Here is a 12,165-nt window from a genome sequence, read left to right on the forward strand (position 1 = left end):
GACTGCAATAGAAAATCTCTAAAGGTCACTACCACCAATTCTTCCCTTTCCTGTAACATGCACATTACTCATCCTATCAAGAGGCCGAGTCTATATCTCTACCCTTGATTCTCAGCTGGCCTTGCAACTTGCTTAGACAAACAGAATGCAGTGGAAAGAAGGTTCTGGAATTTCTGAGCCCAGACCTAAGGAGGCACTGTAACACCCTTTTTCACTCAAGAGGGAGCCCAGCTGCCATGTCAAGAATCCAGGCTATCTGTATGGAGAAAGATCACATGGAAGTGAACTGAAGTCTCAGATACATGAGTGAGGCCAGCCAAGCATGTGGAGTAAAGATGATGAGCCCTTGCTGAGTCCTTCCTGAATTCCCTATAGAATTATTAACAATAAAATACTTGTTTTAAGGCACTAAGTTGGGGTGGTTTGTCATGCAGCAATAGATAATGGAGACAATGGATTTACACACCTACGCACACACTTTCCACCTAATGCATATCTCCCATCTCCTTTGAACACCACAATTTTACCTAAGAACGACACCATTTTTATATTTGGATGAAGTTGGAACCACTGTAAAGGCTTTACTTGATGGAAAAGGTAAACACATTAATCCTAAGCAGTCACCATAGTTAGAAGCTGGAATATCTGATTTTCACATGGGGAGGGTGGATAGTCCTATAGTCTAAGACCTTCCACCCAGTTTCAGGAGAGCCCAGCTAGCTTCTGCAGGGCCCAAGATTAGTCTCACTGAGTTTTAGAAATGCAGTGCTTTCCACAGCACTTTCAGGAAGGTTCTCTTTTTTCAAATCCTTGGCTGCCTGACAGTTTAGACCTAAATGTAGTACTCAATTGTAATGAGTTCATCCTAGGGTTTTAGCATTTTTTTTTCCCTTCTAAATGTTTTTTTTTTGTTTTTCCTTTTAGCTTTTAGTATCATTCAACAATTTTCATGGCATCCCCAACATATGTGAGGTGCTGCATGTATGATAATGAGTAAGGCAGATCTCTGCAGTAATGGGGCCCACCCATTCATACATTCAAACATTGAGCCCCTTGCTACGTATCAGGCAATATGCCTGGTGTAGAGAGATAGCAGGTGAGCAAAACAAAGTCGTGCCCTAAGGGAACTGATACTCTAGTGAGGGAGGCAGGAAGTAGGCACATATAATTTATAAATATGCAGTGTCAAGTGCTAAGAAGAAAGAGGCTGAAGAGAGAGGAAACAGAAAATGGTGCAGTGAAGAGGGTGGAGTCATGCCTGTAAAGGGACAATGACAAGGGGTGAGATGGCTGTCCAACAGTCCTGTTAACTGCTACATGTATCCTTAGAAAGGGACAGTTGGGTGTGACTGAGCAGGGTTGGGGCTGTGGGGCTAGAGAAGAGGCTTCACAGAGAAGGTAACTTTTGAACAGAGCTGTGCAAGAAGAGAGGATATTTGCCAGATAGGTAAAAATAGGCATACCTGATGGAGAGGGCCACACCACTTCAAGTCTTTAAAAATAGCACTGCTATTCTGGGAACTGCAGGTAGTTCATACTAATCGGGAAACTTTCTTTTTTTTTTTTTTGAGATGGAGTTTCACCCCAGTTGCCCAGGTTGGAGTGCATAGCACAATCTTGGCTCACTGCTATCTACCTCCACCTGGGATCAGGCGACTCTCCTGCCTCAGCTTCCTGAGTAGCTGGGATTACAGGTGCATGCCAACACACCCAGCTAGTTTTGTATTTTTTCTTTTAGTAGAGACACGGTTTCGCCATGTTGGTCAGGCTGGTCTCAAACTCCTGACCTCAGGTGATCCACCCGCCTCGGCCTCCCAAAGTGCTGGGATTACAGGTGTGAGCCACCACACCTGGCTGGAAAACTTTTAAATGAGAGAAATGCAGGGAGAAATGAGGTGAGAGAGGTGGCAGCTGCATCACAGGAGTTTTTCTGGGCCATGGTGCAGTTTGGACTGTATCCCTTGGGCAGTGGGGGAGACACTGAAGGAAGGGTCTTATAAAGGGAAATAACATGATCAGACCTGTGTTTGGAAAAAGGCAGCTCTGGCCACCTTCTGGGGGAAGGAGGCTGGGGACAGCTTCTTCAAATCCCTTCTGAAAAGAGGCAGGTTATGGAAGACAAAGGTTCATTTCTTACCTGTTCGCCCAAGATACAGAAGAGAGGTTGATGGGCAAAGACTATCTGCAAAGGCTGATGACAAAGTCTGCTGCTTCTCCCCAGTCAGGAGATCAATAACATACCAGATGTCCTGCTTTTTACCTGAAAGGACACAAAAACACACTGTTGTTTACACCATATCGAAAAAGGTATCACTGCCAAACTAGTAGCCCAAATGTTCTCTATATTAAGAGAGACAGACCTGAAATTCTTAGGATGTTGAAGACATTTCTAAGGTGATGATGTAAATGATAATGCAGAGAGTATAAAACTCCTTAGGACCATGGGTCTTATACTAATAACCTAATCATGGCATACACATTCCTCCAAACCTAATAACACAATTATAGCTTCAAAAAGTTCCCCGAACTTTCAAGTTAGATTTTATTGCTTTGATGAATGGCTTTTTTTTTTTTTTGAGATGGAGTTTCGCTCCTGTTACCCAGGCTGGAGTGCAATGGCGTGATCTCGGCTCACTGCAACCTCCGCCTCCTGGGTTCAAGCAATTCTACTGCCTCAGCCTTCTGAGTAGCTGGGATTACAGGCACGCGCCACCATGCCCAGCTAATTTTTGTATTTTTAGTAGAGATGGGCTTTCACCTTGTTGACCAGGATGGTCTCGATCTCTTGACCTCGTGATCCACCCGCCTTGGCCTCCCAAAGTGCTGGGATTATAGGCGTGAGCCACCGCGCCCGGCCTTGAATGGCTTTAAATATGAAAAGTCTTGACTGTGAAGGGCAATCCTTCTCCCATGAACTGGGATCTATTGAAATACAGAAATGTGCCCAGGGGTTCACTGCCCTAATAACCATCACTCACATTTCTCAACAGCCCTACTAACTAGCCCCCACGTGAAAAGGATCTACAGTTACTGTTTATGACTATAATTAGCTAGTACCTGGGACTGGTCAGTGGAGTTGGTTGCAACCTGATGCTAAGGAGGCCAAAGTTGTCTTGGCCTCTGTTTCCAGCCAGTAAGTTATTCCCTGGCCTTGAGCAATACCTTTTATCTTGGTCAGCTGATTAGGAACAGGCAGACAGCATAGTAAACAACACTATTAAGAAAACCCAAAGCATATGTATCAATGGTATATACCCAACAGCATCCTAGCAATGCAGAGTCTGTAAACACAGGCCTCCAATGTGAAGGTTAACACAGTCACTGTGACACATATATTTCTGTTTTGTAAAGCATGATCTCTAGTGGTCATTTGCATCTTCCTAACTTACTGGAAAAGTCTCCTATTTTTTGGAAACTCTTATAAGCAGAATATTGAGATGCTGGGGAAGGTCACAGAGCCTTTGAATTTTTTTTTTTTTTTTTGAGACATGATCTTGCTCTGCTGCCCAGGCTAGAGTGGAGTGTCCCAATCTTGGCTCACTGCAACCTCCGCCTCCAGGGTTCAAGCAATTCTCTTGCCTCAGCCTCCTGAGTAGCTGGGACTACAGGTGTGTACTACCACACCCAGCTAATTTTTGTATTTTTAGTAGAGATAGGGTTTTGCCATGTTAGCCCAGATGGTCTGGATCTCCCAACTTCGTGATCTGCCAGACTCGGCCTTCCAAAGTGCTAGGATTACAGGCGTGAGCCACTGCGCCCTGCCACCTGGCTAATTAAAAAACTTTTTTTTTTTTTTTTTTTAATACAGAGACAGGGTCTCACTATGCTGAACAAGCTGGTTTCAAACTCATGGCCTTAAGCAAACCTCCTGCCTCAGCCTCCCAAAGTACTGGGATTACAGTTGTGAGCCACTGTGCCCAGCCTAGAATTTGCTAAAGCTATACTTTTAAGTTCTAACAGTTGTTGCATACATGCCTGCTCCACATGTGTGCAACTTCCCTTGGATGGCAACTCTGTTCTCAATGACAAAACCATAATAGAAATATGATCTGAAGGTAGAGGGGAACAGAGCTAGGACCATGAACCTTTTCCATCTGGCATGACATAGCTGTTTCCTTCAAGGACCACTACAGTTTACATAACTCAGCTGTTACTTTAACGGATAGACTGGGGAACTAGCATGCTCTTAAATATGTTTAATGAACTTGCTTAAGAGGGCACAACCCAAAGATGATGAGAAGACAATAGTCTAAGCAGACTATAAGTGATGAATTGCCGGCAAAACCTGGAAGACCAGATAGGACACAGTGACATGGATGGTCAGAAGATGGTTAAATGTTCCCAGGGCATGGCCCAGAGAGAGAAAAATCTGTGCTGATGTCTCCTCCAAATTCCTAGGCTGGGAGTTCCTCATTCTGAAGGTGTGGAAGGAAGCAAGAGCACCAGTGTCCTGAGGAGAACCTTAAAAGTCTGGCTTGCACTTGAGACCCAGAAATATACATAAAGCTCCTCGAGGCACGAATAGGCAATAAGCACTTTCAGTTCCTCAAAAAGAAAGCTGCTGTATAAATACGGGCTATTGTTACTACTACAATTTCAAGATAAACACAGCTCTCCTTTGTGTTGCAAATGCTTTTTTATTGACATTTTGGCAGCAACATGGTAAAAGAAAAGCAGGTGATCTGATGCTTTGAAAGCTGTGACCCCATAGGTATGAAGGCCGTTTATCTAGGTGAGCTATTAAGTGCTGTTTTATCAAATATTCTGATAGCAGAAAACACTAAGAAAGCCCTATAATTAAGAGGCAGAGCCTGGCTTTCCTTTCTTGGTTTAATGATTGTATTCACTTTAAATTTCATTCAATTGCCACAGAGTATGTTGCAATCTTGAAATCTCAGGACTAAGTCAACACAGCAACTAAAAGCTTGTTAAATGAGTAACCATATTAATGATGTCAACTCTTCTCCCAAGTTGGGGGAACCCTTTCTTAATTGGTCAGCTGATCCTGGGGAGAAAAGCACCTGAAGCACAACCCAGGAAAGAAAAGGTTGGCAAGGTGATAACTGCGCCCTCTCTCTCTACACGTCACTTTCCCAGATTCCGCGACTTACGTCAAAGAGACACAAGTTTCAGGGTTGGAGACGGGAACTCTTACCCATGTAGAGGATTCCATCTGAACTTCGGCATGGGGATGCCTGCACCAATTCTGGGATGGTAAAAGGAAGTTTCTTTAAAAAAAAAAAAGGAAAAAAGTTAACCAAGTCTTGTGCAATTATTATAATTTTACTAGGCGGTCTGTTTCTGTTACCTAATTCTGCTAAAAAGAGAGAAGCACTTTGCAGATGGGAGTTTTCCTAACTGAAAACCAAGGAGAAGGGGCCACCCTATGCTTCCACATCTAGTTTTTATACTTTTTTTTTGGAGACAGGGTCTCACTCTGTCACCGAGGCTGGAGTGCAGTGGTGTGATCTTGGCTTACTGCAGCCTCTGCCTCCTGGGTTCAAGCGGTTCTCCCACCTCAGCCTCCCAAGTAGCTGGGATTCAGGCATGTGCCACTATGCCTGGCTAATTTTCCATGTCTATTTTGAAAAGCCTGGGGCTCCCAGGTCCCTGAGCTCCATAAACACCCACTTCTTTACTTGAGCCCACGTGTGGAGGCCCCCCAAGGTCTACTGTCCAGAGTGCTTCCCAGGGGTGACACAAACCATTTCTGAAAAGATTTACACAAATATGGAGAGTTACTTGTTCTCTGAAATTCTAAGAGTGGAAGAAAGAATTGTCCTGGCTTGAAATACAGAGCCAGAGCTGGCTAGACTGAGTAGAATGACAGTGCTTTGTAGAGTCCATGGAGGGAGCCATGACATTCATGCTGAAGGGAGGTAACCCTGGTGCCAAGCTCAAGCTTCGAGGAAAAGAAGTCACCACTATGTGGGCAACACAAGAGTTTGAGGTGGGAAAGAATTCTGATGTTTTCTTCAGTAAATAACTCACTACTGAAAAAGAAGAAAAATTGAGGCTGTTGGTTTTAAAGAGGAAGTTAAGGTAGGTGCCAGGAAAAGAAACTTGAAGGAATTCAAATGTTTCAACTGCATTTCATCATAAAACTGATTCTTCTGAGTCTACAGCTGACATCTGACGAGTTCTTTTGGTTAATGTTCGTTTCAGTATACTTTATTTTTAGAACATTCTGTGTTCTTGAAATTGTTCTATAGATACCTGCTTTTATAGAAATGCCAGGCTTCTACATGGTAACCTTTTTCTCCAAGAAAAAAAAGATTTCTCTCTCGCTTTAATAAGCAGAGCTTTGAATACTAAAATAACTTGGCTTTTCCCATCATCCCAACATTCAAACCAAGCCTCAAAGGAGGAAAAATGCTGCAGAGAGGCTGCAATGACTGGGTTTTGCCACATGTTTCTGAGAATCAGAAAGGTGCTGCAGATCTTCAGTCTTCTGGAGTCCTGTGGTTTCTGCTGAGCACTGCCCCGGGTCTCCTGATTCAAGGCCCAAGCTTGGGAAACACTGTTTCTGGAGCTGCTAAACCACAACCCAGGAAGGAGCACAAGGGAGTGATGAAGGGCACCCTCTTTAAGAACCAACTCCAACACTGGAAGACTCAGCCTTGGGCATATTCCTTCACTTCTCCAGGCTGAGTTTCCACATCTGTAAAATGGGGCTGACACCCACAGGGCTGCTGACAGATTCAAATGAGATAACTTATACAACTCACTCACCCCAGTTTCTGGCAAACAAATTGCTTAAGAAATGGGGACTACAGCCAGGTGTGGTGGCTCACGCCTATAATCCCAGCACTTTGGGAGGCTGAGGAGGGTGGATCACGACACAAGGTCAAGAGAACGAGACCATCCTGGTCAACATGGTGAAACCTCGTCTCTACTAAAAATACAAAAATTAGCAGGACATGGTGGCATGCACCTGTAGTCCCAGCTGATCGTGCCATTGCACTCCAGCCTGGGCAACAAGAGCGAAACTCTGTCTCAAAAAAAAAGAAAAGAAAAGAAAAGAAATGGGGACTACAGAGATGTGGAGAGAAACCAGTGGAGAGCAGCATTGAAGGTGAAATACACACAGCTCTACACAAGCTTGCCTCTCCCACTCTGTTTTGGTCACAGGCATGCATAAAATAATTTTTAAATACTCAAGTTAAAGCCCACAATCCACTTGTAGTCTAGACCAGTGGTTCTCACCCTTGGTTGCACATGAGAATTACTTAGAAGCTTTAAAAACTTTCTACTGATACAAAATTAATAAACAGAAAAGCACGCATCATCACGCAGTTCACTGAATTTTCACAAAGTGAACATACCCACGTAACCAGCATTCAGGTGAAGAAACAGAAGCCCCCCCGGCCTTGCCCCCTTTTCTAGACATAACTCTCCAGGGTAACTAACTTCAAAACAGCAGAGACTCGTTTTTCCTGTTTTTGGCTTTATATAAATGAATGGCAGTGTGTGGCCTTTTGTGTCTGTCATGTTCTGCTCAGCATCGCGCTTGCAAGTCATCCATGGTGTGTCGTCACAGACTGTTGGTCGTCATCACTGTGCATGTCTCTTCTAGAGTTTACTTTTCCACTCCACTGTTTATGTTATTTGGCTACTTTCTGCTTATTATAAATGGTCCTGCTGTACATTTGGGCACACGTCTATTGGTGAACAAACATGCATTTCTGTTGGGTCTGAAGCCTAGGAGGGCATGACTGGGTCCTGAGGACTTTAGTCCTTACTGCCAGTTTTCCAAACCACTTGTATCAACCTGCACTTGCACCAGCAGCAGGTGAGAGTCCTGGTTGCTCCACAGCACCAACATGTTTTCTTTTTCTGCTTTCCTTGTTTCGGCCATTCTGGTGAGTAGCAGGATGGCACTGTGGCTTTAATTTGCATTTCCTAATGACTAATAAAATGGAACATCTTTTCATATGTTTATGACCATTTGGATATTCTCTTCTGCTATTCTTTCATTGGGCTGCCTTTTTTTAATGTTCCATAGGATTTCTGCACATATTCTGAATACAAATCTTTTGTTGGATCTATATACTACAAAAACTTTTGGTCTCTTCTCTTAATGAGGAAAGTTTCTTAATTTTAATATAATCAATGCATTACTTTTTTCCTAAATTTATAATTAGTGTTTTTTGAAATATCCTATTTAAGAAATCTCTACTTACTCAAGGTCATGAAGATGTTCCACTACTTTTTTTCTTAAAGCTTTATTGTTTTGCATTTCACATTTAGATGTGTGATCTATCTGGAACTGACTGTGTATATGTTGTTGGGGGTAGGAGTTAAGACTTTTATTCCTATTGGACATCCCAATTTTTTTTCACCATTTATTGAAAAAAAAACACTGTAAGCTGGGTGGTGGTGGCTCACGCCTATAATCCCAAAACTTTGGGAGGCTGAGGCCGGTGGATCGCTTGAGCCCACAAGTTGGAGACTAGCCTGGGCAACATGATGAAACTCCATTTCTATCAAAAATACAAAACATTAACTGGGCATGATGTGCACCTCCCAGCTACTCAGGAAGCTGAGGTGGGAGGCTCAGTTGAGCCTGGGAGTTGGAGGTTGCAGTGAGCCAAGATCATGCCACTGCACTCCAGCCTGGGTGACAAAGTGAGACCCCATCTCTAAAAAAAATAAAATAAAGAAGAAGGAAGGAAGGGAGGGAGGGAGGGAGGGAGGGAGGGAGGGAGGGAGGGAGGGAAGGAAGGAAGGAAGGAAGGAAGGAAGGAAGGAAGGAAGGAAGGAAGGAAGGAAGGAAGGGACGGAAGGCCGGCAAGACATTGCAGTGTCATCTTTGTCATAAATCAGGTGACCACATTATGTGGGCCTGTTTCTATTATCTGGGGAGCTTTTAAAAAGTCCTGATGAAAAATAAAACAAAACAAACAAAAAAAAAGTCCTGATGACTTAAACTATTAAATCAAGACCTTCTGGGATTGGGCCCTGTGTTCAAGGTCCCAATACTGTGTTTTAGAATTCTAGGTTATTATAATGGATAACTAAGGCTGAAAACCACTGGTTTAGATTCTCAAATGGAGATGAGGGTGGACTATCACCTGACTTTCCTAAGGAGTCCTTGGAAGGTGGAGCAGGTGGAGACAGCATTTCAAACTATATCCCTCCATTCTAAGGTGAGAGTCACCATTTAGAGCAAACCCTGTTTCTAACATTAGATCCTCCAGTGCGTGGGCTGGGCCATGAGAACCTGCAAGTCTGCATCTGTGTTTCTGAACTCTGGCACCACATTTAAAAGCTCATTTAGGAATCTCTCTGAAAAGACTGGTGCCCAGGCTCCACTCTAGACCACCTGAATCAGAATCCCCAGAGATTGTTTTTAAAAGCTCCTAGGCAGGAGACACGGTAAGACACTGTGCAGACTCACTCACAGACTGCTGGTCTAGAACCCCCAGAGTACAAAAAGAAGCTAAATTTACTCACTGTCAGGCCTTCATTATTCTTGCCTCCAAGTGTATACAGGCTGCCATCATTAGGATCTGGGAGAAAGGCAGGCCTAGAGATTAAATAATAAATACCAAAGATAAATTACAGCCCAGGGCATAGAACAACATATCAAAGCCACGCAAAGCCATGATGGGGGAATAGAGAGTGGGGGATGGTTGTGTGTGGGTGTATAAGTGAGTATATAAGACAGTTCCACTCATCACCTTCTCTCACTTCAGCCATAGATAAATAAAATACCCCTATACTATTTTATATACCATATATACTGTTTTATATACTATCCTCAAGTGGAGAAAAGTGGCCTGAAAGGAAAAATCATGCAAAACCATAGAAGACAAATCATAATTTGGTCAAAGCACTCTGGATGAAGGCAAAATACATGAAAAGAACCTAGCAAGTCCACTTTTCAATTTCTACATCAACTGTATGTAGAACTTCAGGCATTAATATTTAATAGCATGACATGGTAAACAGGTAGAACAGGTAGAACAAATGTAAACAGGTAGAACAAATGTAAACAGGTAGAACAAATCTGCTTTTAGTTTTCTAGAGACATTTTTTGTTTAACTGGAGGCAATAAAAGCAGACTCTAATAGGTTGACATCAGAGAGAACCCGCTGAGGGGACAGATCAAGGTCCTCCTGTCAGTAGCTTCCCTTGAAGCAGATGTGAAATGGTCTTTTGTCAAGTTAATCTGCTAAAGACTGAACTATAACTACAGTCCCTCAGAACCCCCTGGCTGAATTGTTCCTTTACTTAGGATGTGCCATCATTTAAGGCTCTTATAGGTGCTATCCAACTTTTACTCTAATGGCAGCAGGTCACATTCACCTTTTTCTCTATAATATGACACAGAGAAGAGGAAGAGGTCCAGTCAAATAAGCCTTTTTAAAACCACTGCCCTTCTCCCCCAGGAAACTGACCACCTCCTCCCCAACACAGGCTTTCATCATAGCACCTGTAAGACTTTGTATGTCACTCACTCTTGTTATTCCTCAAACTCATACATATATGGAGTTGGCCTCATTAATACTGACTGAATGAAGAAGACTGAATTAAAGGGAAGTACTGAGCAAATCAGAAAACTTACTCTTCCACATGTGTTGGGACCTGCAGGACTGGATCTGTGCAAAAGAACAACAAAGGCATCATCAGACACACCCCAAAATGTCCCGATTCCCAGAGGCTTCCCAGGACCAGATCAAGTTGTACTGGTAATAACGTTTTCCCCCTTGTTAACCTACATGGGATAGTGTACATGAAGGTTATATGCACATTTGCATCATGGTGCATATCTTTTAGAAAATATATGCAACATGATGCAAATATAAGCGCTTGGATAGTCACTGAAACTGGATAAGAGAACTAAGACCAGAACAGAACTGCTTTCAAGAAACTTGCATATAACTTGGAGGATGGATGCAGAAGGAAGAATCAGTCACCACCCACAGTAGACAAGGGGTCAGAGCATCACTATTTGACACCTCAAGGATTTCTAAAACCTAAATCATTACCTTGTCAGATGCGTGGAATAGCTCTACATATTCCCATTAGGAAAAGTAAAACTGGTTTAAGAACTGACTTTGATTAGATAGTAAATGGACACACCTCTTTGGAGCAGCATAATCCTGGAGGCTTCAATTGTTCATTCCCTTTGTCCTACTCATTGCATTTCTATAAAATCTAATTTAAAGATAATATAAAATATAAAAAATGCTTTTTGTACATAGATGCTCGTAGCAGCACTACAAATGATCTAACCAATAATATGGTTAAGTTATAGAATGTCCACCTGGCAAAAAATTAAGGCTTCTGAGAGGGATAATATAGTTTAAGACATATGCAAACCTATGCTATTATGTTCAGGAGAAAAGATAACATTGTACAAAGAGTATTAATGCAACTATGGGGATAGGCTTCAATGCACCTAACTAGATGGAAAGATCAGAAATGCTAATTGTAAGTTATCCTTGCTGGAAATGCAACTCTCCCCCCAACCTTTTCTATATCTTAAAATTTCCTCAAGAGCAGGCATTACTTTTTAAATTGATAACATGTTTTTTTTCCTCAAAGTCAATTTTATATTTGCAGCAATTAATGGCAGAATTCCTCCCTCCCTGGATTCTCCTGGGCACAAAGCAAGAGAAAGCTCTTGATTCCAGGGGCAGATGGTGGTGGCAGGGAGAGGGCATGAACACTGGCACAGCAGCACTGTGTAGTGACAGATCTAAAAGTCCGCAGACAGGAGACTCACAGTGATGACATATTTCTAGCAAACAAAACCCCACAGCCTTGTCATACACAACTTAAGCTCTGGGGGCAAGAACAGCAAGTATTCTCATATGATTTTGTATGCAGAATTCCAGACTCTGTAGGCTCTGCTTATGGTGACGGGCAGCTGCCCAATCCATCCAATTATTGGATGAAGGAAAGTCTTTCAAGCCTTATCATATGTTGACTTTGCTTAAAAGCCTAGCTCCTATACAAAGGCATACGGTATTCACAACAACAGAGGTACACATACCATATGTGGTCTGTGGGCAGCAAACAAACAATTCACTAAACCAAAAACACTTTAGGAAACAGGAAGAACTTTCAGTCAGTAAGCATATGTTTATCTTTCCCATTAATCACCTCTCGGTACACTCTCACAAACAGACTGATGCAAGAGACAGGAAATAAAGG

At 42.7% G+C, this 12,165-nt stretch overlaps 1 protein-coding gene across 4 annotated transcripts in view; it reads right to left on the reverse strand.

Annotated features, from left to right (window-relative positions):
- ERN1 (endoplasmic reticulum to nucleus signaling 1) overlaps window positions 1-12,165 on the reverse strand; it is a 96,683-nt gene that overhangs the window by 30,434 nt on the left and 54,084 nt on the right. For all 4 annotated transcript variants that reach the window (XM_035300452.3, XM_078373536.1, XM_078373535.1 and 1 more), the window contains 4 exons: window positions 10,571-10,604; window positions 9,457-9,529; window positions 5,156-5,228; window positions 2,138-2,260 (listed from right to left, as the gene is read on the reverse strand). In XM_035300452.3, coding sequence (XP_035156343.3) covers window positions 2,138-2,260; window positions 5,156-5,228; window positions 9,457-9,529; window positions 10,571-10,604 — 303 coding nt within the window. The remainder of the gene's footprint in view (window positions 1-2,137; window positions 2,261-5,155; window positions 5,229-9,456; window positions 9,530-10,570; window positions 10,605-12,165) is intronic.

Source organism: Callithrix jacchus, chromosome 5 (genome assembly GCF_049354715.1).
Source record: "Callithrix jacchus isolate 240 chromosome 5, calJac240_pri, whole genome shotgun sequence".
NCBI classification, from domain to species: Eukaryota; Metazoa; Chordata; class Mammalia; order Primates; family Cebidae; genus Callithrix; species Callithrix jacchus.